Source organism: Apteryx mantelli, chromosome 17 (assembly GCF_036417845.1).
Source record: "Apteryx mantelli isolate bAptMan1 chromosome 17, bAptMan1.hap1, whole genome shotgun sequence".
Classification (NCBI taxonomy): Eukaryota; Metazoa; Chordata; class Aves; order Apterygiformes; family Apterygidae; genus Apteryx; species Apteryx mantelli.
This window is the reverse complement of record NC_089994.1, coordinates 17,446,950-17,474,692: the sequence shown is the minus strand read 5'-3', so window position 1 is coordinate 17,474,692 and position 27,743 is coordinate 17,446,950. Positions and strand designations below refer to the sequence as shown.

Below are 27,743 nucleotides of genomic sequence, written 5' to 3'. Positions count from 1 at the left end.
ACGTACGTCCCCTCCGGGCCCTCCCCGGCCCCCGGCGCCCCCCGCCGGGCCTTGCCTTGCCAGGAAGAGGGCAGGGCTTCAGTGCCCTTTGACCCACCCCCGCCGCCGCCAAGTCTCGCGAGAACAGGCCTGGAAGTCGCGCGAGGAGCAGCCGGACCCAGCTCGCAGTCCCCACTCCCCTCCCCTCCCCTCCCCGCTCTCCGGCCGCTGCGTCGCCGGCGCTACGTCACGACGGCGCCGGCGTGACCCCGCCGGGGTCAGAGGGTAAAGGTGCGCGAGGCGGAAGTGGCGCCTCCTCTCCGTTGGCCTCGGAGCGCTACGGCGGCGGCGGCGGCGGCCCGCGGTGCCCGGGCCCATGAGCGTGTCCCTGGTGGTGATCCGGCTGGAGCTGGCCGAGCACTCGCCGCTGCCCGGCGGCTTCGCCTACAGCGCGGCCGGTGAGTCTGTCCGGGCCCGGTCGGTCCGGTCCGGTCCGCTCCCGCCGGGGGACCGGGCCCGGGGTGCGGGTCGGCCGTGCCAGCGGGGGGGGGGGGGGGGGCAGTGCGCTTTCCGAGGTCCCGGTGGGGGGGGGGCGGTCGCGGCGTTTGGGTCCCCGTGGGGGTATCAGGGTCCCGCTGCCCCCGGTGGGTCCCGCTGCCACCAGCGCCGAGGCTCTGCTCCCGCCGGCCCGTGCCAAGCTCTCTCTTCCCTGCGCAGCTCCGGAGATGGCCGCGGAGAGCACCGGGGCGGCTGTCCCCGCCTGCTTGGAGGGGAAGGGCCCTGGGGAGCGGGCAGCCATCCTCCATCAGCACCTCGGCCGCAGGGAGATGACCGACGTGATCATCGAGACCATCCAGCCCCGGCCAGGTACCAGCCTCGTGGGGTGGAAGTGCTGGGTTTGGGGTCTGTGGGTGTTGCCCACTGCTTTTATAAAGCTCCCCCTTAGTGTGGAAAGGAAGCAGGATGCTTCCCCAGGCATCAGGTCCTGTGGGTAACAACTGTCTTAGGAGTCTTGGATTGATAAAACTGCTGCTGCATTTGCAGGTCCTTAGTCATCCATATTAAGAAACACTGGAGAAGTTAAGGAGTGTGTGCTGGGGACTGGATAGGAAAGCTGGTTCTTCCTCACAAACTTTTCTCACTAAGTAAAGTGTTAATTTATTTTGGGCTGTGCTGCCTGGCCCATAGGAGTCAAACGTTTCAGCTCTACAGACATTACCTTCCCTGATAAGTGGGAAGCTTAAGGACAGCAATGCCAAGTCCTGTCAGAGTTGCCATCAAAGCAGAGGAGAAGGACTAGCACGCGGCTGCGTGGCTCGCCTTGCCCGTGCTCCGCAAACCTGCCCTCGTTCCTTTGTGTTTGTGTCAGTGTCTGCTGGGATTTAGCCTGGCCCAGTACAGAACTTGCCTAGCTGATTTCGCAGCACTGGGGTCCTGCCAGGGGCTCTCACCAGGTGTCTGGCAGCTCCTGAGACTCCCCTGGAACAGCAAAGATTAGAGGTGTATGCTTCTGCTGCTTTCCAGGATGTAATTTGACTTCTCAGAGTGCTGTTGTGTACATGCAGGCTGTGCTTAGAGAACAGTAGATGTTTCTGATGTGCGGTTAGTAATCTGAAAGCTTTTGATTTGTAAAAGATGAAACAAAAGCTGCCATGGAAGGAAGAAAATCTTCAGAGGCTACATCTGCCGAGGACAAAAATAAACATGACGATCAAAGTAAAGAGCGTGAGGCTGCTCCAGACTCGCCTTCAAAACAGCTCCCTGACCAGATTTCCTTCTTCAGCGGGAATCCATCAGTTGAAATAGTTCATGGCATTATGCATCTGTACAAAACAAAGTAAGACTGCTTGACTAATTGTAGCTGTAGTGGGAACAGGGCTCCTGAATCATGCCACCATCCAGAAGGGTGAGTTGGTCACCTGAGGGCTCTGGCTCCTGAGCCAGCTGAGCAGGGACAAACAGGAAGGGTGACTTTTCACCTGCGATGGCAGGCGGTGCCTTGCATTAATGGTAGAACTTGAGGCTGGCTCAGGTCTCCCGGCTGTGGTGACGCCGCTCTGGGTAGAGAGTGCTCGTGCCAGGGGCTGGCCGTAAGAACATATGACAAATGCTGGTTCCTGAAAGATGATGTTTGAAAGCAGCTTCTTGAGGGATCCCACGGTTAAACTGTGACCTCTAGGATCTTGGCTGCAGGCCTAATAAGCTATCCAAAGCTGGAGATTTCATCCCTTATTTCAGGGATTACAATTCCACACCATTCCCTTATAATTGCATGAGAACTTCCATTTCAGACCTTCCTGAATGCTATCAGGAGACACAAAATGGGCATTTGAAATAATAACAAGCATTGCTCACTCATTCTAGGAATAGTTATGAGCATCTGTGGCTTGCCAACTTCAACTGTTTCTATAGAAAAACAGATGTCGAATTATTCCTGACAATACCATTGTTTTTTGGAGCTGCCCGTTTTAATCCTTTGCTAAAGAGGAATAGTTCCGTATGGGTATTTTAGACACTTACACAACCCCTTGCTTCTCTTTCTTAATATTTACAAGTATGTAAAAGAGGATTGAGGTTACCAACAAAATTATTCTAAGAACCGCAGTTGTTGGAAGTGTGATGTATCCAGTTGTGCCTTTGTCCTCCCTGTGAAATGACGTGAAGTTGTCTAACTGTTGTCTTATCAGCAAGATGACCTCCTTAAAAGAAGACGTAAGGCGCAGCGCCATGCTGTGCATCCTCACAGTCCCTGCTACAATGACCAGTCATGACCTGATGAAGTTTGTGGCCTCCTTCTATGAAGTAATTGAGCATATGAAAATCATCAGAGATTCTACTCCAAACCAGTACATGGTGCTGATAAAGTTTAGCTCGCAGGTAAGAGCCAGAGATCCCTTTGTCATGAAAGGGGTGCCACAGTGTCATATAGCTGCTGTTTGGGGGTGCTCTCTGGCTTCACTGGCCTGCTGTTAGCCAAGATTGCACTTTACCTGCTGAGAAACAGGCCTGTCCTATTGCCCAGCTCTTTCTTGTTGCTGCTGACTGGGGTTAGATCCACACTTTGAACTGGAAGCAAGTGTCTGTCATGTTCTGTCTATCCTATTTCTTGCTGGCAGATATTTAAAAAATACATACATACATATATATATATATATATATATAAAGGATATGTAGACAAACCCTGTTCTCTGCTGCCTCAGAGGTCAGTGTGCCCCTTGAGTTTAATACTCTGCATAATATGTTCTTTCTACTCTCAAAAAAAAAGAGTAAGAAGAGGACAGCATGCATCTCTGCATGTTCACAAAGAGAGCGATACATTGTGCTGTGATGAACAGAAGGAATCCAGCCAGTTGGGCTTTGCTTGCCTTTTTGAAAAGTCTTGGCCAGTTTTTCTGAGGAGCTGGGTGGTCTCCCAGCCACTGCTGATATAGTGTGAAAAGGGCAGTATCCCCGAAAGCTGAGTCTAAGGGATGCATTTGTAACTAGACATCCCACTGCTGCTCGCAGGTCTTCCTGAATTACATTGCTTTAGGCATTCCCTCCACCAGTTCCTGCGTGGACCCTCTCATTTGTACCTTCCTTTCTCCCAGCTGCAAACAAAATATTCTGGGGTTGTGGAGATGGTTTGGTCAGCACTTCCCTCAGCCACGAATGCTACATAAGATATTTCCCATGGCTTTTGTGAAAATGCAGTACTTGTATGTGTTCTGTATTATGTACTGTTGACACAAGGATGCATTTTTGTATATCGCTTTGTATCAACTTTGGGCAAATATCTAGTGCTGCACTGCTTTGCAGCAAAGCCATAAACTTGTAGTCAATTCACTCTAAATTCCTGGGTCTTAGGAAACTCTCTGAAGCCCTGTTCCCCACTGACCCCGATGGCTGTCTCTGCAGGTAGCAAAAGCCTGTCTCATGGGCCTTTACGCACCTGGCTGGGACAGCTAGGAATATGGGAACCTGGCAGTCAGCTCGCTTGCCTCTTGTGGGATCACTTGCTAGAGATAGGGTTTGGGTAGGTCACTGAGTGAATATGGATGACACGTTTGGCAGGTTTTGTTTTGATTCTGCCTCTTTGCAGCTGACTCTCAGGGATGGTTCAGAGCATGCCTGAATTGCTCCCAGTGAAATGGATCCCTTCCCACAGTTAAATTGTTGTTACTTTCCCTGACGCAAGTATCTGTGTCCTGGAATGTGGCCCTCTCATCCCATGTTTTTAAGGTTTTTTTTTGCAAAGACACCATATTTGCTTTGCAAATGCACTGAAATTGCTGATGAGGGGCAAAGCTGATGCTGAAGAGAGAAGCCCATTATTGCTGCTGAGTATTCAAATATCAGAGTAGCCGTCACTGCTGTGAACTTCATTTCTTGACTTCAAGTGGTAGAAAATGGCATTAAACCCAGCGTGAAGACACAATGCCTGCTGGCAGGAGCTGACTCTCTGAAATATCTCCTCTGATATCATGGGACTTGGCGGAGTGGGGAAGAGAGGATGCAGCAGATTCCTCCTCTTCTTGCTTGGTAGTATCAGCTGCAAAGCTTTCTCTTTTTGACCAGCTTCCCTTGGTTTATGCATAGGCTGATGCGGATAGCTTTTATATGGCGTGCAATGGTCGGCAGTTCAACTCGATAGAGGAAGATGTTTGCCAGCTGGTGTATGTGGAAAGGGCTGAAGTCTTCAAATCAGAAGATGTAAGTGTTTTGGGGTATTTTGGTGGGTTTTTTGGTCTGTATTGGGGTTTGTTTGTTTGTTTTTTCCCCTGGACTTGAGAGAGTTTTAACAGGATTATTTTGCACTGGGCAGGACACTGTAAAAACTGCTTAACATCAATCCAAAGCTCATTTCCCATTTGTTTCTACCTGAGAGAGTTTGTTCGGTGACTTTATGGGCTTCATGGCTCACTGCTGCGGTGTCTCTAATCTAAACCTGCCACGTGCAGTAGATTTGATGAATCCAGAAAACTGAATCGGGCTGGTTGCAGGTGCAGCAGCCACACTGAGCCTGTGGTGTGGTGAGGAGGATGTGGTCTGTTAAATGTGTCGTAGTTCACTTTCCTTTTGCATCTGGGAAATTTCTAACCCCTTTGTAGATTCACAGGAATGCCTAGGAATGTTTTGGCACCCCAGTGCCAGGAGTAATGAGAGAGAAGTTTAAGATTCATTCTAATGTGTGTGCTTAATTTATGGTGATTGGAGGATGCTGAGCAATTTGTCTCTGCCTTTTCTTTTGAAGGGGGCCAGCCTGCCTGTAATGGATCTGACAGAGCTCCCAAAGTGCACAGTGTGCCTGGAGAGGATGGATGAGTCTGTGAACGGGATCCTTACCACGCTGTGTAACCACAGCTTTCACAGCCAGTGTCTGCAGCGGTGGGAGGACACCACGTAAGAGGCTTTTGTTTGTTTCCACATCTAAAGCCCTGCTTTGAGTGTGGTGGTTACATGCTGACAAGACTGGTTCTGCTCATCTGAGCATGGCGGCAGGAACTACTGCGAGCTCTAATGTTCCTTTTCTCCATTAATGGACTTTCGGGGAGAAATCTCCCAGCCAAAAGTAATTGGACAAAGTTTCCTGCGGGCCTCGCTGCTAAGGCAACAGGGCTGTTGCAGAGCAATGCAGATAGTTTTAAAATACTATAGGATAGAAATACTGGAGCAAACAGGGCTGCATCTGCATGCAATGCTATTTCACTCAGTCTTTCGTGTCCATTTGATCACTGGGTTCCCCTGGCGTAGCTGAGGCTGTGCTCTAGGTGGATCTCCACAGCTGACTGGAGCCTAGGGACACCTGGGGAACCCCTCGGGGCAGCAGTCCTGCCTGTCTCACTTAGACACTCAGAAGGATGAAGAGTTGGGCTAGAGCAGGCTGTGCAAGGAGACAGGACTGGAGTGAGAGATAGAAGGGAGGCAGGGGAAGAAGGGATGATGGCAAGATCACTCCATAAAGTGGGAAGGGGAGGGAGCTGCTCTAAGCAGGCACTATTGCAGAAGGTGGGTGCAGGCTGAGCAGTGGGAAGCCGTGTGTCCTGGGGTGGCTTGGCCTGTCTCTCTGGCCCACTGAGACCCTCTGGCACAGGGCAGTGCTGAGGGTCTGACTTGTGTCCGTGCTCTGGTCCAGCAGAAGCTGTGTGCTTGCAGGTGTGACTTGTCCTGTCAGTAATGGCACCTACTGGCCCATCCAGTAGTCTTCACTGGGCTCGTCTAGATCCTGATCACAATGTGAGATGCTGAGAAGATCCATGAAAGGGTTAATTGAGATGTTAACAGGCCGGTTAACTTTACTAGCAAAACACCCACTTGTCCTTAAAGCTGCTCTTCGCTCTACTGCAAACTCTTTCCTGTTCTTGCTCTCACTGTTCTGCACGTTCCCTTAGTTGGATGTTTCAATGTGTCTAAGTCTTCTGCAGCAGCACTCAGTGCTAGTCAAGAGCTCTATCGCTTGTGCGTGTTTTGCATTCTTCTGGACACTGTTTGCCGCTTTACTACGCATCAGGCAGTCACAGATACTGCAGCAGAAGGTTGCTGGACTGGAGCCCTATCTTCACTGTGTTTTCTTCTTTGTTACCAGTACCACTGGCTGTCTGACTAGCGGATAGACCAGGAGGGAAACTTTAACCCTCTCTTTGTGTATCACCTGTAAGCCACAGTAACAGAACCTCAGTGGGATTTCTAGCATTTGTAGCTATTCTAGTTTATTGGCTGCTTTGCCCCATAAATCAAAACCAGTTTAAATTTGGAGCAGTGGAGCTTAGCCAGTGTAGGAAAAGATTCAAAGCAGCACTTAAATAATTAATATAAACCTTAAGAAGAACTTAAGCTCCCAATCCAGGAGAATAGTAGAATAAAATTCCTGCCCACTTTGCTTAGGCACCCCAGAGACTGTAAGCACATGAATTTGTCTAGGAAGCTTATTGCAATGCAAATGTCCACTCCCATGATTACTTCTATAGCTTATCCAGCAGCTAATGAAAAATACATGAGCAGTCCTGGCAGCAGAATCCAGATCCTGGGTTACCTCCCTCCCTAGCTGAGTCTTCTGGTGGTTAGGATCTGGACAAAGGTTCCTTCTGGTCTTGGGTCTTCTGTGTTTCTGACAGCACAGTGTTATAGTTTCATGAGAAATGATAGCAGGGTGCCTGCTACTGATTCTTCTAGGCAGCGGTTATGGGACATTTTAATGGAAGGGCTGAAGCTGAATCCCTTGGGGTAGGGATGAAACTGAAGCTAGAGCTCTCATTTTCTGAGGGATGTTTTAAGTACCAGACTATTTTTGCAAAGTGTAGGAACCTCCCTCTCTTACTTGGCTGTCTCAGCAGTGTGTAGTTGCAGCATCTTTCCACAACAATGTGTAACTGCTCCACAAAACCCTGTAGATAATGGAGGATGTCTAAGAAATAAAGTGGTGATGAGAGGCCTTTTCCTTTTACGATTGGACTGCCTTCATCTAATGAGAAGGCTAGAAAAACCTTCACTTTCTGCATACTTCTTGCTTCACTAGAGCACTGAGTTTGCTCCTGCCTTCTCAGCTGTCCTCCTCAAAGACCAAGGTGATCGTTATGATCATAGCTCTCAACTGAAGATGTCAGTTGGCAGCAGTGTGGAGAAGCAATGTTTAGGCATGTGTACAGGTGTTCCTTGCAGTGCTTGCAGCTGAGGCAGAGCAGTGTTTCTTGAGCTCTGCCATTGCTTTTGTGCTTACAGGGCGCAAGGTCACTGGCAGCCCCACTGCTACTCTAGGTTGCAGCTGTTCTCATCACCTGGACTGCAGCAAAACCAGGTCAAACTGAGACCATGGAATGGCTTTGGAAGAATCAATACTTGTTCTGTCATTTCCTGGCTTAAAAACAATAGACTTGTGTGGAATGGAGACAAATTTGAGTTGGGAAAATGAGAGCTGAAAGATGCGTGTGTGTAGGGAGTGTCCCACTGCGTAAAGTATTCATTTTGAGATCTCTGGCTCTATTTTTAATTACCATAATATTAAGATAGAGCTCCTTGTGTCTAATCATGATGCTTATTGCCCTCTAGGTGTCCTGTCTGCAGATACTGCCAAACCCCTGAGCCAGTGGAAGAGAACAAGTGTTTTGAGTGTGGAGTTCAAGAAGTAAGTGGGTGGGTGGATGGTGAGTGAGATCTAGACTAGATTTGACTGCGCTGCTGCTCTAGTTGCTTTGGGGGTGAATTCTGTGGCTGCTGTTGGACTGATTTTTACCAGTCAGTGATGTATCTGCTTTCTTCTTGAGTTAGAATAAGTACTGGGAAGGGATATTACCACCCAGGTTTTCCTGTTCTGATAAATGTTTCCAATTCTTAGAGACATACTAGCGTATAAGCTGATCAGAGCTTGTGTGATTAGATGCGTATGATAGCAGGGGGCTAAACTAACAATGAGAAGTTTTGGTCTGTGTTCTTCAGAGCTTGCTTTCATGTTCCTGCTGTGCTGCCTTGTTCATTAATCAAGGCCATTCTTCCGTCTGTGCTTGTGCTAGTATCAAAGTGCCTGGCACCTGCAGGCTTATAATTGGCATGAATGAGCAGGTACTCCTTTTCTTTAGCCTTTAATCTGAGTGAGGCTTCAAAGAGGAGGAGAAGCAAATGCTGTTCGCTTTCTAAGACAGTGGCTGGAAATACACAGCAGCAGCAGGACATCAGTGTCCTTGATCCCACTTTCTCAAAGCTCTGGTACCACTGCCTGACCGTATTGTATGTACAGGGCTTGTTCCTTCTGTTGACAGAACCTTTGGATCTGTTTAATATGCGGGCACATAGGCTGTGGCCGGTATGTGAGTCGACACGCTTACAAACATTTTGAGGAGACCCAGCACACCTATGCAATGCAGCTGACCAACCACAGAGTCTGGGATTATGCTGGAGGTAAGTGGTCTCTCTTCCCCTCTTGTAGGACAACCTTGTTTGTAAAACGGCTTTTGAGACCCCTTGTAAGAGCACTTGCAATAGAGCTTTCTTGGAGATAAAGGGGTTTGCATCTGCACTAATATCTTGTCTTTTGGGAACATCCATTGCCTCTCTAATAGCAGCTTTTGTGGGACTGTACCAGATGGGGGAGGGAGAATGAGATTCCATAATGAACCTGGTTGGTCCTGTAGCCTCTGTGGAATGTGTTTGTTGCTCCCTTTCCATCAATTTGCCCTGAGGTATGAGAATGGGCTGTTGTAATAAATATCCTGTAAGGTCTCTATGTGAAGTCTGCTAAATAACAAATACATCTGTTGTTGGCTTCCTGCCGTACTAATATGCTGTTGCAGCAGTCTGCATGGTTAATTGTGCTGCATAAAGTATTTCCATTGGTGTCAACCTGGGTGGTGATAAACTAAAACTCCCTTTGGATGAATTTTCTCTCTTCAGATAACTATGTCCATCGACTGGTTGCAAGTAAAACTGATGGGAAGATAGTTCAGTATGAGTGTGAGGGAGATATGTGTCAGGAAGAGAAAATTGATGCCTTACAACTAGAGGTAAATATTTTGGCTCTTTGGCCTCTGCGTTGTGCTGCTGTGTCAAATGAAATGTTTCAAATCCAGATATGACTACAGGAAAATGACATCAGCTTATGCAGCAGATCTGCTCCCTGCATGTAGGCAATCATCTTCAGGCAGAAGCAGGATGTTTTTACTTTGTTTTGTTTTCTCGTCTCCCTGTCTCCCTCCCCCCTGCCCCCCCAACTCCTCTGGGCTCTGCAGAGCCAATGCAGCTAAGAGTAAGCTGGCTGCAATCTCATCCTGTGTGCACTAGCAGGCTGAAGATTAGCCAGTTGCTCTGCTGCAAACACTGAGGTCGGTGGAGTGAGGAACGGTCTGAGCGCCCAGCCTCGCTCACCAGCACTTTCCTAGCCTTAGTGGATCTTTGACTTGGCTTAAGAGCCCAGGATACGCACGGAACTGTCAGTACGAGCGGTTTTGCTTGTAAACAGAGCAGATGTGCAGGAATCCATAGCTGTGTGCTTACCCTGGCTCCCAGAGGAAGCTTGTGTGATAACAGCCTTGTTCTGCTCCCTTCCCTTGAACAGATGGGGGTTTTTTGGTACCTGTTGGCCAGCTTCTCTCACACAAACTAGAAGTGTGGAGGCCTCAAAAACAAAGGTCCATGTGTGGTGTTTTTTCCCTGCCAGTGATCTATCTTAAGAGAAACTCAAATTACTGCTCTACTGAGGGATATACTGCAACGTGATTTCAGCCACATCAGACATAAGTGAGTCTGAGGAGGAGCAAAACATAGAGACCAGCCTCTGTAAACTTACTGCTCAAAAAAGTCCTTGTTTGCTTTTCCATGAATTTTCTGAGTTATACTTAAAGGCTAAATCAGCTATTTTTAACCCTTACTTTTAGGAACCTGGTGCTTAAAGTATGTAAAATACCTCTCTATCTAGCTTATGAGATCTAAATATTTGCAGAGAGTGGACTTTGCAGTCTGTTTTTTGGTCTCTGATATTACTGAGAATGTTCACAGCTTTTTTTACTCATTTAATTCTAAAGTGAAGGCCTAATTTGGTGCTTATTAGCCTGATGTTGAGAAATGGTCGCATTTTCCCACATCCTCATAAGTCAACTGCAGAACCAAGAGGGAAGAGAGGGGATGTAAGGCACTATATCCTTGTTCAGATGCCAAAATAATATTGGAATGAGCCATCCTTTTTGGAGAACAATACTTGAGAATACTTGTACACAGCTGAAGATGCTTTTCCAAAGATGCTCTTCCAGTCAAGCTAGAGATGTGCGTTTACCCTTCTCCCCTGGGTTTTGGGCAGTGGATGGAGAACTCAGCAACTCGGCCTTTGAAATTTCAGGCCCTCATGATAGGGATGGTTGATGTTTCATTTTTCTGTGGAGTGTAAAACTTCTAGAGGCTTATTGCTACTATAAAGAAAAATCTGTCTCTTGTTTTAAAAAGTACTTAGCATGATATTGGGTATAGCTTGGGGGGGATTCTCACTTGATCCTTGCTGTTGTGCTCAAAAGGCTTTACTTTACTTTTAAGTGAAGTGATTTGATTTAAAGTGTTTTGATTTTTAAACTGAATTGGTGAAATACATGCAAACTACATATCTAGCAGATGCATGTTCAGAATGCCCTCTATGCTCAATTTCATTTGATTAAATTGACTTTGGTATTGGAGCCCTTTTGTCGTCTTAATCAGCATAGCCACTCTTCTGAAAAAGCTGACCGTTGTGTGTGTGTTATGTGATCATAGTACTCATATCTGCTAACAAGCCAGCTGGAATCGCAACGGATCTATTGGGAAAACAAGATCGTCCGGATAGAAAAGGACACTGCTGAAGAGGTGAGCTCTGCTCTGGGCTTGTGTGACAGCTCTGCTGAAACAGGCCCCTGGACATCATTAACTTAAATGGGAGATGGAGCTAGTCAGTCCTTCCTAGAGCCCGAATTCTGCGCGATGTAGCCTCGCGTAGCCTGTTTCACTTCCAGCTGAGAAAATTGGCTCCAAGGTGTAGCCCTTATCTCAGCGTTCAGATCTGGCAATTTGCTGCTCAGTGGTGCAGAAGTAGGTAGATTGCCACCTAGATTGAAGGCTGACTTGCATGTGGTGCTCGGGAAACTGCAGCAGTGGTGAAAACAAGTCTGTGCTGCTGCAGGATCCCTGCTTGCTGATCCAGTCTGTCTCATGCTGAAGTGTATCTCTAGGGAAGGTTAGTGTAGCATAGACAGTGCGACTCTAATCTGCCTGGATGCAGAAAGTGGAAGCTGTCTTTCTGCACCAAACACATACTGATTTTCCTTTTCTTTGCGATCTTCCTGTGCCCCCTCATCACCCTTTGGGAAAAGTTTAGAGTCTGCTACTATAATGCATTCTGTAGGCAGGATGGCCTCAAAATGTCATGAGTAAAAATTCAGTGAGAATACCTTTAATGCTTTTCACTCTATGTAGATCCTTTTAACTAGGTTTTAAGTGAGTCAGGACTTGCACTTGAGTCCTTAACTGAACTGTCTGCGTGACTTCTAATTAGTCACTTACTCTCTGCAGTTAAGTGGCATCCTAAACGTAGAAAGCATGACCTCTAATACCATCAAAATAGTGATCAACCCTAGTTTAAAGAACAGTCCCAGAAATATTATGCAAATGCCTATAAAAGAAAAAGCTGTAGTAAAAATCATCTTGCACATGACCAGGAAACACGATCCACCAACCAATCTTAAACTGAAACAACTACGATAAATGCCCTAAATGTTGTTTTATGCTTAAAGACTCTTACAATTTATTCATGGCATTCTATCCATGCAAGTCTCATCTGGATCAGCGCCACTATGCAGTGTACTCCATTATCACTGCTTGGGCTACTTCCCCGAATTAACCATCAGCTGCATAAACATTCAGTGATTAAGGCCGGAAGGCTTAAAACCTGCTCTGGCATCGTTGGGGACAGTGTGTGTGCTGCCACTGACATTTATCTAGATTGCTCCTCCAGGAAAGCGTTTTTCCTTTTGACTCCTGTCACCAGTACATGCAAGCGTGCTTTTGACATCATTATAGGGGAAAGGGGTATTTCTGTCTATAAATCTGCTAAGTCTTGTGTCAGAACAGGTTTTCATGTGTTCTGCGTAATGCCTAGAGGACTGGAGCATAATTCTTCAGCAGTAATGGTCTCTAGTTTTGTAATAGAGGGGAAGAGGAAGCCAATGTATATGTGTTTCTGTTTGCATTTTGCATGACTAAGGTATTCATGTCAGTAGGTCACTGTCTTATGACAGCAGACTGCTGAGTCAATGCTGACAGAAATAGCGTGTTCATTTTCAGACTTTGACCATGATTATATGAGGTTTAGTTTAAAATGAGCGAAAGCCTTCTATTATAAAGCCCTAGGATGAAAACTTAAGTTTGCTGGCAGATGAAGAAAATATCTGAGAGAATGGCTAAATGAATGCTGAACTGCAGTAGATAAAAAGTTACAGATCTGATGCAGCCTTTTTTGAATGGAATCCCTTGGCACATTTTGCAGCCTGAGTTGCTGTTCTGTATGAGCAACTTCCACGGCAACATGGTTCTTGTTGGGGTAACTGCAAAGCGTAACACAGAGGGTTTTAATCCAAACTGGCAGCACTCGCTCTTCTCACTCATGTGAACTTTTGCTTACCTGGGTACAGTAATTGGTCAAAGTCTAGAAACCTCTCCAGAAAAATGAATGTCATAATGAAAGTGCACAGGACTTTGATCTGTTTGAAATGTCTGTGTGTTTGTTTTTAGATTAACAACATGAAGACCAAATTTAAAGAGACCATTGAGAAGTGTGACAGTCTGGAACAGAGGCTGAATGACTTGCTCAAAGAAAAGCAGTCTGTCGAAAGGAAGTGGGTACCGCTGCCAGGTTTAGTTGCATGCAGCCATTAAAACTCTACACATTCGCATCCAAAAAAGGAAAAAAATCTTGCTATTGCTGTGCAATTTTGAGCTATTTAAACAATTTTGAGAGCCCAGCTTATTTTAAAAAAGCTCCCATTTCTGTGGGTGTTTACGAATGTGCCTGTTGAGTGGAATGCAGCTTTGGGGATCTTGGCTCTTTTCACACGGTCTGCATAGTCAGCATTCAGGAAAACCTTTCTCTTCCTCTGCCTGCTCAGAAGTAGACACCAGTCTGTTTTGCAATTGGAGGTTACATCCTCCAAAGAGGAAAGGCAGCCCAGCAGAGGCGTCTCACCCAGCACAGAGAATTATGTAGATGTTGAGGTGCCTAGATGAAGGATGTCAGGCATGGGGACTGAGTGGTTGGGTGCATTCCAGCTCCGTAGGTGGGTTTGCATGGTCTCTTCCTGCTGGACCACCAGCCCCCTAGCACTGCTGCCTCTCCATCAGTCCTGGCTGTAGCTGGGAGCCCGAGCTAGGGAGCTGTGGTTCCTGCAGCTCACCTTGCTGAGTGGAAAGCAGCCTGCGTAAGATGCCAGCAAGCTTTCAGGGGAGAAGCACTGGGCTGTTGATAGGAGCAGGGAAGCACCGTCTGTGTAACATGGTGCTGCTGATCTCCTTGTGGGAGCATCTTGCTTCTGAGTGAAGTGATATCATCAGGGTCTTGTATTCAGAGTGTGGTGGGAATCAGGATCTGGAAGTTCCCCAACTCTCCTTAGCTCTCTAAGGACCATATATAATCTCTGTATCATCTTTGGCACCTATTCCATCAATTGCAAATGCACGTTCAAGGTTACAGTCCCATCCTCCCGCCAGATCCCATCTGTTGCCTGCGCTAGTGGCCTTTGGTACCAGATGGGATTGCCTAACTCGCGAGGGAAAGGTTTCTCCTGGGTTATGCAGATTGAGTGACAAAGCTGGGATTCTGCTCCCACAACACTTTATTCCATGTGCAGGTAACACATGCAGGCAAGCCGGTGTCGGCAGGCCTAATGCTGGATAGAAAATTCCTGGAGGGGTTTGAAGTCCTTTTGTGTTAGGTCTGTTTTTACCCCTTCCCCAACTTTTGCCAGGAGGCCCCGCTCAAGTCCTGAGCGGTCCTGGTGGGGCTGAGGACAGCTGGGGTCAGCTGCCCTAAGGACTGAAAGTAAAAAGGAGGCAGTAATGTCCGATCTAGGTGTATTGCACTTTTTTTTTTTTTTCCCCTGACTTGTGCTTCTCTCTGCAAGGTGCTCTCAGCTGAATAACAAAGTGGCTAAACTTTCCAATGAACTGAAAGAGGAGCAAGAACTGAATAAGTGTTTGCGAGCGAATCAAGCCTTGCTTCAGAACAAACTAAAGGAGGAGGAGAGAGTGCTAAAGGAAACCTGCGAACAGAAGGACCTGCAGATCTCGGAAATCCAGGAGCAGTTGCGGGATGTCATGTTCTACTTAGAGACACAACAGAAAATCAATCACCTCCCAGCTGAGACCCGACAAGAGATCCAGGAAGGACAGATCAACATTGCAGTGGCATCTTCTGCCAGCTCCTCCACAGGGGGTACGGGCAAACCATCTTCCAGGAGAGGCCGTGGTAAGAGGGGCAAATGAGAATCGGAACATACTGCTCCCACATGGAAACTGGCCACGCTCCTGGCAGGCCTGGCCGCCTCTCAGGCCTCTGGCTGTGAACACCCAGTTCAGTAAAGCTCAGCTAGAAATTGTCTTCAGAGCTTCTCATAAAACTGGTTGCCAGTCAACGAAGGTGTCTGTGGTATTTAAAAGCATTTCACTGCACTATTTAGCTATTTTTAGGCAGATCTTAATGACCTTTTTGCCTCCCTACCTTTTCAAAGCCCCTCCTATCATGCATTTGACTTTCTTCTTGGAGAATGTGCTGTTCTGGGGGCGGGTGTTTGTGTGTGGGTGGGAGGGGTGTACATGTGTTAAACATCACATTCCCTAAGGGGATGTTGTAGGCTAGACCCAGTGTTTAAGGCTTCCCACGTCCTTCTCCCCCACCTCTGTGGATTACAAGTATTCTCAATTAATATGTGGTTTTATTTAAGGAACAATGTAAATTAGATTGTGTTCATCTCCTTTTAGTATATGCAGTCCAGACACTGCAGGACTGTTAGTGCAGGAGTAGGACTGTAGTTTGGAAATAAAAAGGAGTGTGGTGTGGAAAACAAACTATCTTAGTGGTGTAAGAAACTAAATGAGTCCTAAAGGGTCCTATCTAGGATATTAAATGCTTTAAGGGACTTTGCTGAGCTACTATTTCTTCATTTTAAAGATGGCCTTTAAAAGGCCAGTGCTAGCTGCCTTTGGGGCAGAGAGCATGGAAGGCTTTATACTCTGGAAATTGTTTAACATGGTTATTTTTCAGGCATTTCTCTAAGTTAAATAGAACCTTCTTTGCAAAGACTGGTAGACGCTGAGCATGAACAGCCGCGGCAGCGCTCTGATCTTCCCAGAGCCGGGTGCGTCCGCTTTCCCTCTGTTAGCTGCACTAGGAATATGTTGGAATATGCTCCAGTGCTATCCTCAGAATGAGGTGGGGAGAATGACCAATGCAGCATTTCACACATTCGCTTCCTGCGGGCCAGTACTCGGCCTTTGCCCTAGCTGCCAGCCGCCGGCGCGCGGGGCTGCCGCGCTCCACGTTGGGCCCGCGGAGCCGAGCGCGCTGCTCTGCGCCAGGACCCTCCCTGCCGGATGCAGCCGTTGTATGCAGTTGCTGTGATCACGTAGTGCTGCCTGTTCTGGTTTGAAATATGGCTCTATCCAAAATCTTGGTTGGCAAAACCATGGCGTTGTTTGCCCGAAAGGTGCACAGACCCCTTAAGGGAAATCTGTGGAAAAATCTGGCTTTTTTCCTCTTTGGAGGCATACCAAGCATGATGCTCTGGAGTGGGAACAGTCTTACCCCGGCTGGAGGAGCGAATGTCCTTGTTGCTGTGTTGTGCTCGCAGCCTGAGAGTTTAAGGCTGCTCCTTTGTGAAAAATGGCTGGGGGAGTTCTGCAGTTGTCTTCTCGGATCATAGCATGGTCCTTTTCGGTTGTTAGAGCTGTGGGAACAGCCTTGATGTTAGGCCGTAACACTGAAAACGCAGCTGCGACTTGCCAGCTCCAAACTGGAACAAAGAAATAAAACAACTAGTCTTTTATTGACAGAAATTATTTTTGGCCAATGGAAAGAAATGAGTTACAATAAATACAACAACCCTAGTAAGGTGAATCTTTATTTAATCTGCTTCATGACTTTATTGACTGGCAGGTTTTATTTCTTTTGGGAAGCGTTAAACTTCCTTACTTTGAAATACGTGGCTCTTGTTAATGCCCTCATTGCATCCACTGCTTTGGTTTGAAGATCTGCCCCAGTCATCCAGAACTTCTACCTTTTCTAACTTTGTAGCATGAATGTACACTAACTCTTTTCTAGTGTGTGGATTGTACAACCAGGCCTCTGCCTTCTGTAAAATATTCTAAAGAGCTAGAGATATACAACACAGCTTGCTCTCCTATAGAAACTATTTTATTTAAGATATATTTTTACACCATCTAAGATCCTCCTACCTTTTGCTGAAAGCTTGCTTTATGTAGAACACTAAGATGCTGTACTGTATCTTGGAATTCATTTTCAAAAAATGTGATTGAAAAATTAAAACAGCGTACAGTATTTTTGTTTGTGTATTGAAGTGGAAGTGGAGGGAGGAGATGGCAGGGGAAAAGGACGAAATGTGGCCTGTTCTTAAAGCCTTGACTTTTAAGTCAAAGGCAAAGCTGTCTAAACTAGTCTTTTGTCATGTTTGAGTTAGGGGGAAGTTTGGTTCAGCTGAGCAAGCTGTGCTAGCTAATAAGGCTGGGCAGTTATCTCTGGCTCATGAGAAGGGGGCAGCTCATGCAGGAAAGGCACGGCTTGTTGAATGAATGCTTCTGTGCTCAAGACGGATGCCAAATTACCCCCAGTCTTAGAGCTCCTTCAGCTTCTCCTAAATTCATGCTAGGTGGCAAGGTGACCTAAAGCGTGCATCCGGTCATTTATTCACTGCTGTGGTAAACAGGGCTTCCCCACGCTGCTGCTGGGTGAGGCTTGCACCTGTGGACCCGTGCGGTCCTTGCCCGGGTGGGACCGTGCTCTTTATCCTGCCGCTGGGCAGAAGTGGAGCCGATGAGGTTTGAGGACACGGGGAGCCTGTAGGGAAGGGTAAACTTCCAGCAGAGGCTGGTCCACACCTCCTGCTCACCCATCACCTGGACACCTGAAAAAAGCAGTGTCTCTTAGACCTCTTCAGCCTGCGGTCAAGTTTTGACATCTGCAACTCAAACATCTGGTCAGACTTGTGGCTAATGACTTAGCACCGGGACAGTAAAAGGTTGCAGCAGCATAAAACTTCCCCCAAGCACCGGACAGATGAGATTGGCCAAGGTCCTGCTATGATTAAGAATCTTTAAAATAGATTTTATTTTCTTTTTTAAAACCATGAAGGAAAACTCTCCATCTACTGAACAGCAAAGGGGTTATGCTGTCTCCACTGCTGCTGTGTTGGGTGTCTGGAGTGGCATTAAATAGAGCCAGGACAGAGCCTGGCTTGGCACTGGTCGTAAGGGCTGTGCGATGGTAACGGAAAGGACAAGCTCTAGCAGGAGCGAGAAAGGGGTGATGCACTCTCCCCGTACGGGGTCCTGTGGTGCAACAGGTCCCTGATTCGCAGACTGTCAGAGGCAACAGGAATGCGAAATGACTAGTGATTCTGCGTATGGCGACGCAAGTGCTCAGCTCGCCACGTGCAGCTCGGTAATGCCCGAAACGCCCAGCAAACTCCAGACTCCGCAGTGTCAGTGTTGCACCTTGGTGGTGAGAGGACCCATCTGCTCAAGAGAGGCGGTCATTGGGACTGTAGGAAGGACTGCAGGATTTAAAAAGGGCAGGGAGAAATGCAGATGGAAAGAAGCGAGAGCCAGCAGTTGCACGAAGCTTGGCAGAGCCCCTCTTGCTTTGAGGATGCCGAAATGATTCACTCCGGCAGCTGTTCCTGAGCAAGCAGGGAGGAGAGGCGGTTAAACAGGGTGGCAAGTCAACATCGTTTCTCCTTGCTTGTGCTCCTGATCTGGGGGAAGCAGAGCCTGCAGCCAGAGAGGGATGGCAGGGATGGAGCGTGTGACACCCTTCTCCTTGGAAGGGAAATCGAGGGCAGCTCAAGGGTGAGCCGGCGCCCAAGCCTCAGCCATAACTGCTTTGCACCATGGATATCATTTCCTGTACGCGAATGGCTAAGTCCAGACTTAACAGGAGACAAAAGCAGCGCTTCTTGGTGGGGCAAGGCTTTCACCCCCACAACCAGCTCCGGTACCTGTGGGGTTGACCTGCAGCCCGTGAGCTCCCTTTAGACTGCAGGACCATAAAACAAACTCCTAAAATAAAGTCCAAGAGCACCAAGGGATGTTTCATGGTTCCTGCACAACGGGCAACCGCACGGTGGGACTGGGTCACCCACAGAGACGCAGAGCAAAGCAGGTACAGTATCCAGGGAAGAGCTTTGGTGACCGCCATCTCTCTGCTGATGGGTTTCCCTAAGGCCTTTCCGAGTCGGAGCAGCAGTACCCTGCAGTGCCCTTCCCCACGCAGCCTAGCCGGCTGCAGGAACCACAGCTTGGGGTGAGGCGTAGGATCTTCTGCAAAGTGCGGAGCAACTAGTGGCTGTCAGATTGCCCATCCCTCGATGCGTCCCCCAGGGCGGTATCGCAGGTAACTCCCCTGCAGCGCTCCGCATGCCCGTGCCGTGGCAAGCAGGGGCCCTGCCAAACCAGCACGTTCCTGTCCTGCCAACAGTGTCCCCCAGGAAGCTGGGGTAACCGGCACCCGCTTTTCCTTCTGTTCACCTCAGCTAAGGTTTGTCTTTTCATCAAAGCCTAATTCCCTAAGGCCACATGGAAAATTCCTGCCTTGATCTGCATTGACCGACTTGTCTGTTCTCGTTTGAGCTCCAAGAAAGTTGCACCCATTTCTCCTATGCTTTTCTTTTTTACGTAAATGGGCATTTTGGTCTAATAACTATAATTTAAAGGCAGACACATCCAGCTGGTCCAGCTTCCCAAACCAGGCCCGACACCAACACACAGCTAGCAGTGTTTGGAGGGGTGTTTTGCAGAATGGAAATGACACTTGTGTGTTCTCCAGGCTGAAATTCAGCATACATTACACCAGGCAATGTATGGAGGCAGCTCTGTGCACTGGTTCACTGTAGCCCCCAACTTCAGCTGCCTCAAACAGGTTAAGAGAATCATGAACATCTGAGGTTCACAATTATTTTGGAAACACGTGAGTGTCGGACCCCTCTAGGAAGTAGCCCTCCATGTAGGTCGCTTAGCTGCTTCGTGGGAAGAGGGTCTGCTGCTCATGCCTTTTCTTGCTTAGTGACACCTCCAGGTCACAGCCGTGCCCGGGAGGGGATAGACCCGGTCGCTGTGTGACCACGGCACTCCAAGGGGCTGCACTGGTGAGAAAACAGCAAAAAGCGGTGGGTTTGCTTGAAACAGGAAGCAATACTTGTCCTTTGCTCTTATTCAGTGCCCAAGCTAAAGCCTCACACGTGACATTTCCTGCTCCTGTGTCTCCGCTGAGCAAACACAGCAGCATTTATGGCTTTGCCCCTTCTTGACCTGGAAATAATGGTTAATTGAGTTAGGCAACAGACATCGAGACGCTGGTGTGTTTTCCTTCTGCCTTCTCACAATGAACTCCTTCCATCCCAAGCCTGGTTAAAGCATCAAACACCTAAAAGAAAACAATGTTTACTTCCCCACCAGGAAACTGGTCCTCGTTGGGGTCCCAGAGTAAGACACAACCAGAGAGGGCCTCACCACTCCTCTCCCCACCCTCAAATCCAGATAACCTCAACAACCACAACCATGAACTCATCACATTAATAAATGTGCACAGAAGGCCAAAATCTCAGTCTCCTGGTGAGCACAGGCCTATCCACTCCTAACGCAGCTCGCAACGCCGAGCAGTAAAGGCTTTAACTCCATGTGCTTCAGAGTCGAGCACAGCTCAGAAAACCCTCAGCAACCAGCCCCCACCTGCCTCAGCGCAAGCACCAGCTCCGCTCTATTTGGGCAGCAGCCCCTCCAGCTGGAGCAGCTTTGTGGGAGCTGTTGGCCCTGAAGAACAAGGACCAGGCGTTGCACCGGTGACGGCTGCACAGAAAGAGCAGTCAGGTTGCTGTTACACATTTGAGGGGTGCTTTTCTTGGAGGTAGATTGAAACTCAGCTGTTTTTCTTGCTCATTATTGGTGTCCTTACGCACCACTAATGTGCTTGGAGGACAAGGTGTGCGTAGAGCATATTTTGTTTTTCTGGATCCAAAGATGGTGACATTTATAACTATTTACATGCCCCTGCCTTCTAGTCTCCCTCTTTCCTCTCATCTCTGTTTATGTGTGACTTTATGCAATATTTCCAAGTCTCTTTGGACATGTTACTCTGCTAGGTCAAGAAATGTATGCGCTTGCCTGTAAAGCAGGGGAGTCTAAGCATGTGAAACAAGCCCAGCTTGGAGGGGTTCTCCTCTTGGGGTGGGGGGAGACCCCCCTACTGTGGATGGGAACTAAGCACCTGGGCAGCCTCATGAGCTCTGTGTTCGAGTTCTGTAAACTTAAAACATAGCAAATCTGTTTAGCGTATAAAATGTGATTAGATGTCTTAGAACAATTCCTCTGCGCCATTGGGAAACTCAGCCCAAGCACAATTAATGCAGGCCGGAGAAAATCCCAGCACCGTTGGCTTGAATCCAGGGTCTGAGTGGAGCCCCAGTCTGAAGGGAGATGCAGTGGGGTGGGATGGGCGAGCCGGGGCTGCCGAGGGCTGGTCCGGTCCAAGCAGAGCTGGGCCCGGGATTTCCCTTGGCAAGTGCGGGGGCTACGTGAGGAGCAAAGAGGGCTTTTTCCAAATGGTTCTCCTTGCCAGCTTTCAAACATGCTCTAGCTTCACCGGAGTGAAGAAGAAATACGAACTGGATCCTGCCTATTCAGGGAAAGAGCAAAGACCCGAATGTAGTCCTGGGAACCAGGAGCATCTGACCTCTCCTCTTTAATTACATATACATCTGCAGTTTCTTTGCCAGAAGTGAAACAGCTACTTTTCTTCCCAAGGAATAAACAGGGAGGAATGAACAACTGTGTAAATGCCGAGTTTCTAAACAGCTGGGTGGAAATGCGGACAGTATGCCGAAATCATGGCATTTTTCTCTGCAGTGATCAGAGTCAAACTGCAGAAGCAGTTAAGAGGATTAGATATTTTTGTTCATATTTGCAGCTGCGCTAGCTGAAACTGAGAACAGAACTCTGAATGCTTCATCCTGGGAAACGGCTCCGTGGGCCTGGAAGGGAATCCCCCTCGGGACCGCTCATCTCGGTACGTTCTAGGACCCCCATGTTTTACAGAGCGATGAGTATTTGTAGCTCGTACAGGCTGTAGCTGAAACAACGGTGCTCGGCTCCCTTGCAAGCCCAGGCTCTTGCGCTGCTGTGGAAAAGCCAGTGCGAGCCAGCCCGGATGCAGGGCTCTGAGCTGCGGTAATGTCTCCAAAATGTCAACTCCCACACAGAAGGTCTATGTCTCCCAAGTGTCATAGCATAAACGAAGAACATGATAGAAACCCTGCCAGGTTTAAAACCAGAGACGAGGAGAGAGATCCCTCCCTGGACATCAGTTAGGGGATTTCTTTAACATTTCTGTTGCCGTTATCCAAGTTGCCTTAGCACTGCAGAGCTTTAGCAATGAAATCTGATTTCACTGCGCTCCCGCTCATAGTTAAGTTTCAGTGTCTAGTTCTCATGCATTAGCACTGTGTTACCATCCAAATAAAAATACCTGACAATTCCCTCTGAAGCCCAGTCCTGCCGAGAGGCTAGTGATATGCTGCCAGCATGTTAGCAGGAAGCTCCCTGCGTTTCCCTAGGGACACCTCTGACGAGCCTTTGGCCCCAGACGCAGACGGGATGGGCTGAGGAGGAGTATGGAATCCATTAAGCTCTTTTCCAATCTTAAACAAAAATGTGGTCTTGTAACCAAGGAAGAAGACATCACTATTTAACACATAGGCACATTTGCTGGAAACGCTTAGCCCTGCTCTCGGAGGCGGCCTGGAGTCTATTACTAGCAGAATATACTGCACAGATGGGGGCGGGGGCTCCTGCGTGGGGAAGGGGAAGCCCTTTCCCTGCGGACGGAGCTCCTGCTGGTGCTCCCGGTTAACGCAGGCAGGTTTGCTCGGAAGCCAAGCTGGCTGTCCAAAATCATTGATCTGAGCCTCAGGTATAACGTGTCAGAGCAGGGAAAAATCTGTGCATCTCACTTCCAATTTGTCTGATGATTTCAGCAAGGAGCTTTTGAGAACAGGAGAGAGAATGCCAGAGGTAACCAGTTCAGCCCTTTCCAAACGCTATACCACGTGCTAGTCATCTGCCAGAAACATAAAACACAAAAAAGACTGTGATCCTAAATTTGTCTTTCAAATGTACCTGTGCATGTTCTGCAGTAGTTTCTGTCTAATCGCTAGGGATTAATACTAAAGTGCATTGAAACATCTGAGGTGACAGGGCACAGTGGAAATTCCTCAGGGGCTGGTAATAGTGACTGAAAGCTGTTCTGTGAAGCAAACCTGATGCTGACTTGGTTTTTAATGGACATCTGTCTGTAGGGGACAAAATGTCATGGCAACTGGCTTTCTTGTTGGCATGCCGATCCCAGCAAAGGGATCGGGAGAGGATGGGCACTGAAGGGTCCGTGTGATAGCGCTTGGGAAGTGCGGAGGTACCGCTTGACAAGGCTGTGAGGCAAAGGTTGTTTATGCTCTATGAACACCAGCTCTTGAGGGATTTAAGAGCTAAATCTTGGCATAACGATTGCTTTGTCTGCTGCTGCTTAGCAGGAGTTAGTCTTGGTCCTCCCTCCCCTTTATAAAAATGCTAAATCTGAAAGCAGAAAGTGCTAGGCTGAAGATCACCTGGCAGTTTGCTTGGCAGAGCTGGGGGCAGAGTCGGTGTCTCCCAATTTGCAGCTGTGTCCCAAAACACTTGCCATGGAGTAGTGTGCTGTTGTGCGCGGATCCTGGAGCTTCGTCTCCTAAGGAAGGAAATGTTCTTGTTTGGCGTCTGGGGCCAATGGAAACTGAGAGCAAGGTTCACTGAAATGTTGCTTATAGGTGAAACAAGTTCTGGCACCTCTGTACCCCCCTCCTCCCCTCTCAAGCTCTGCGGACATTGCCATTTTCCTTAATCTCCTACTGGATGCAGTAAAAGCATGTTTCAGCAGGCCTATCTGTCATCTGCACCCTGCCTGAACCGAGTTTGAGGAGGAGTTAGTGGGTTGAAAGCTCCCGCCTGGCCCCTGTTAGCACTGCTACCATGGGCTGCAAGAAGTGCAATGGCATGGGTAGCACGGGGAGGAAATAGTTATAACAGTGCAAGGGTGGGTCAAGAGATGTATCTGATGGGAGCTGGTCTCCACCTGGAATCCAGCTGTGAATTCAGGTGCTACATAGCAGCAGCTGGAGTGAGGAGGAAAGTTGGAAAACAGTCAGCAATAGGCAGTAGTTGTCTCACCTAGTAGGCTTTTGAAGTTGGGCTTTGTTTTTGTTCGTTGTGCAGATACCTCTTTCTGGTTTGGCAAGTATTGAATTCATCAGTTAAAACTGATTGCAGCTTTGCTGACTAGCTAATATCATATCTCTCTGGGAAGTGCTTCTCTTCTTAGAGGGCCTGATTTGTTTTCCTAATGTGCCTGTAGCATTGTCAGCAACACTTTAGCCTCCAAGAGCAGGATTAGGGATAGTGGAAGTAAATAATAGAAGCCTTCAGGAGAAAAAGTGCAGAAGTACCCAGTTCTGTGAGCTTCTCTAAGAGCTGATTTTGCTTAAAATAAATGCCGAGTGCTAGTGTTAGTTGCCCCTCCGTAGGCTTGCGTGTTTCATCTTGTTGAGTGCTGTTGAGGATCACCCTGGCTGGCTCAAGGAAGAGAGCACAATACTGAAAAGCAGGTTATGTCAAGGAAATGCTACCTCATGTAGCAGTTCCAGGTAAGTCATGATATTATCAGAATCATTAATCTCCATATGCAAACACAGCTTGCACATGTAGTCACAAATCTGAATGAAAACAGTGGTCTTCAAGACCTGGAATAAGAATGGAAGCAGCAAAATAGAATGTGATTCTTGATTATAAATAGTTGCTTTTCTTTCCTGACCATCAAGCATACAAATTTGAATTATGAACTTTTCTACAGCTAGACCATTGGAGCCACAGACTGTTGTCTGTCCTTTGTCACAAATCATTTCCAGCTAAACTAGCAGATATAATGGTAAGGAATAGCAACAAATAAATAAATAGATCCAAATCATAAAAAGATAAATATGGAATATTGGGAATTGCAGGACCTTCAAGAAGAACTGTATGCAAGGAGAGGAAGTAGACATTGCAGGTAAAGTGAATTATACACCATAACGCCAGTATAACTCCATTTCACTGGAAGCGTGAGTAGTCTGTTGTGGAAGTGAGCTCACAAGAGGAAGAGGAAAAGCAGTATTTGCACGGGCAGTCACCGAAGGCCACCACTGGAGTCAGAAACCTAACTGCAGATCCTCTAATCGGCATTAGTATCTGAGCTATTTTATGTGGTCATTCCTATATTTATTTTTAAAGTGTTTGTATGAAGATGCTAGACAAACAAAGCAGGGGAAAACACAACGAAAGCCAGACAGAGCTTAACAAAACAAAGAATACATTAAAGGAGAAAACAAGTCAAACTGCAACTGCACTTGAGTCATTACTGCAGATATGAACACGAGAGTCTTATTCATACAACAGCTTTCCAAGTATGCAATGTTACCCCAAAATATAATTTAATATAGTCATGTCAGCTCTTAGAAACGATCTCTGCCAAGGGAACCTATTTTAGTTCTTTTGACATCCTTGAATATCAGGGGCTTCATCTTACTCAGTGGGATCCCACAGCATGGTTGCCACTTCAAAATGCTGCAGTCTCTTTAAAAGTTCCTAACCTTTAGTTACATAAATAATGACTAATTGCGGTGCCCTGTAAATACTCTTAGCTGAAAAAGTATTGAAAGTAACTTCCTTTACATCTAAAAAAACTATTAAGTGATCTGGATAGGTTATGCTCTGTTGTCTCTTATCAGACTTTCTTGTGCTTTTTTTTTTTTTCCTGGTAACTCTCCTTTAAAATTCAAAGCGCGCTGATAAAACACATCATTGAGGAAGTAATCCTTTTCAGTTGTAGCTTACTTCAAGATCCAAAATATGCTTTGAAACTAAGGCAAGTTCTTTACCTGCTATGTTTCTTGTATTGTGGTAGCACACTGAGGCCCTCACTTTAGGGTCCAGTAGCACCAAAGACGTACAAGACCTTACAAACAGTGCCCTAGAGAGCGTGGCGACAACTTTCTGTAGGTTAGTAAATACATATATATATATACACACACACATACACATATAAAAACATATGTGAACAATACATGTATATTCATCTTTACAAAAAAAGGCTTGTCTTCTCTTAGCTTTTCTTAGGTAATGTTAGTTATCTTGTAAGTGCAGTGAGACAATCTCTGCCTTTACAATAAATGATCCTAAAGGTTGTGGTAGCGCTACTTTGCACACTTTAATATGTCCTACAGAAATTCTTGGACTGCTGAAACTCTTGATATCCTTGGGGATCTCAATGCTGTGGCTGTGAAATAGCAAAGCGACAAGTAAGTTTGCTAAAGTGACTGGAAAACCTAGTTTCCTTAAACTGCTGGCTCCGTTCAGGAAGTGCTTCCAATTGAATAATTCTTTCTTCTGAGCCCATTTCAGCTGGTATCTGTCACCTAGTTAATAATGTGTTAACCACAGGTTATTTGGGTGAAACAAAACAAGCAGTTTAACAGTCAAAAGTGTAGGGAAAACGCTAATTCGAGAAAGCTGTTAAATATTGTTATCTTTTTACCATTGTGTGTTGCCACCCACAACTCTTCCAACCGCCTGGGAAAACTGTTGCTTTACAAGCAAGGTGTATAAATAATGCCTGCCTAACAGCATCGTTCCTTTTTATTACGCTTGAATCCTGTGGGACTTCTGGAGCATTTCTATGAATAGCTTAAACTCTAAGCATTTTGAGTAACCATGGCTATAAATCAATTTAGCTCGTGTTTTTGAAACTACGTCTACTCTTGCTAATCGTGTATGTACACAGCTTTTTAACAGGACAGACCACGCTTTGTTTTTATGCGCTGGTATGAATTGGGAGCGCTCTAGAGTCTGCGAGGACTCTGCTTTTTCAGCAACGCAATCAATGAACCAGAGCTGGCCAGTGGCTGCATTTTAGACTAATACATGGAATTTGGTGGTGTCAGACAGGTAGCAGAGTGAGCAGGCGTTTCGGGATCAAATACCCTTTCTTTCTTTTTTTCTTTTTCTTTTTTTTTTTTTTTTTGTCAGTTAGGGTTTCTTTTGACTGCAGCAATAAGAAGGAAAAAAAAAAAAAGCCACAGAAATCTCTAATAGCGGAGGGGTTTTCAGTGAAGAATGTGATAATCCCCCCGGCTCCATTTCTGTCGCGTTTCGCTCGGTGACTGCGTACAATGGCTGCGGGACGTAATTGTTTACCGGTGAGAGAATTTAATGTCTTTGTGCTCAAAGGTAAGGGGAAAAAAAATCGGTTTCCAACTTCGGTCGCCAGCGCAGGGCGCTGAGGTAACTCCTGGCGGCGCTTGGCCGCTGGCGCAGCTCGGCCATCTTCCCGGGGCGGGCGCCTCTCCGCCCCCGTCCCCGTCCCGCCGGGCGACACCCGCCGCCTCCCGCAGGGAGCCGTTAGCGGCGGGGGCGGGCAGGGCCCGGGGAGGGGGCCGAGCCGCGGGGCAGGGCCGAGCCGCGCTCCGCAGGGGCCGAGCCGGTTTCCTCAGCGCTTCCCGCCGCCGCGCTGAGGGGAGCGGGGCGGGGCGGGCGCGCGCGGCGCTGAGGCGGGGGGGGGGCTGCGGCGCGCGGAGGGCAGCGGCCGCCGGCCCCGCGCCGCCGCCTCACGTGTCCCCGCCGCGCTCCCCCTCCCTCCCCGCCCCTTCACCCGGCCGCATCACCGCCGCGGCCCCTTCCGACTTCCCGTAAAGAGTCCGCGCCCGCCGCCGCCGCGCCGCCTGCCCCACCGCCACCACAGCCCCGGTGCCGCGGAGGAAAGGAGGGGGCAGATCTCCGAGAGGAGGAGGCGCCGCCGGCCGCCGCGCCCCGCCGCGCCCTTCCCGTCCCCTCACCATCCCCCCCCTCCCCTCACGGCGCCCGGCCTCCCTCCCCCCGGATCCCTCCGCGCCGCGCTCCGCTCCCTCCGCCCCGCTCACACTGTTTGGGAGCAACCGGCCGAG

At 47.9% G+C, this 27,743-nt stretch overlaps 1 protein-coding gene across 1 annotated transcript; it reads left to right on the top strand.

The window, feature by feature from the left end:
* Positions 1–255: 255 nt before the first annotated feature.
* BRAP (BRCA1 associated protein) lies at positions 256–17,011 on the top strand. Its single transcript, XM_067306921.1, has 12 exons — positions 256–437; positions 697–846; positions 1,615–1,816; positions 2,667–2,856; positions 4,558–4,671; positions 5,213–5,361; positions 8,005–8,080; positions 8,712–8,850; positions 9,343–9,452; positions 11,185–11,274; positions 13,195–13,298; positions 14,580–17,011. The coding sequence occupies exons 1-12, from the start codon at positions 356–358 to the stop codon at positions 14,938–14,940; spliced, it is 1,767 nt and encodes a 588-aa protein (XP_067163022.1). The 5' UTR covers positions 256–355; the 3' UTR covers positions 14,941–17,011.
* The last annotated feature ends 10,732 nt before the right edge of the window (positions 17,012–27,743 follow it).

Excerpts from the sequence above, each read along its gene's own strand:
- BRAP (XM_067306921.1), top strand. The coding sequence starts at position 356 with ATGAGCGTGTCCCTGGTGGTGATCCGGCTGGAGCTGGCCGAGCACTCG. Across the intron at positions 5,362-8,004 it reads CAGCGGTGGGAGGACACCAC|GTGTCCTGTCTGCAGATACT; the intron begins GTAAGAGGCTTT and ends ATTGCCCTCTAG. Across the intron at positions 8,851-9,342 it reads AGTCTGGGATTATGCTGGAG|ATAACTATGTCCATCGACTG; the intron begins GTAAGTGGTCTC and ends TTCTCTCTTCAG.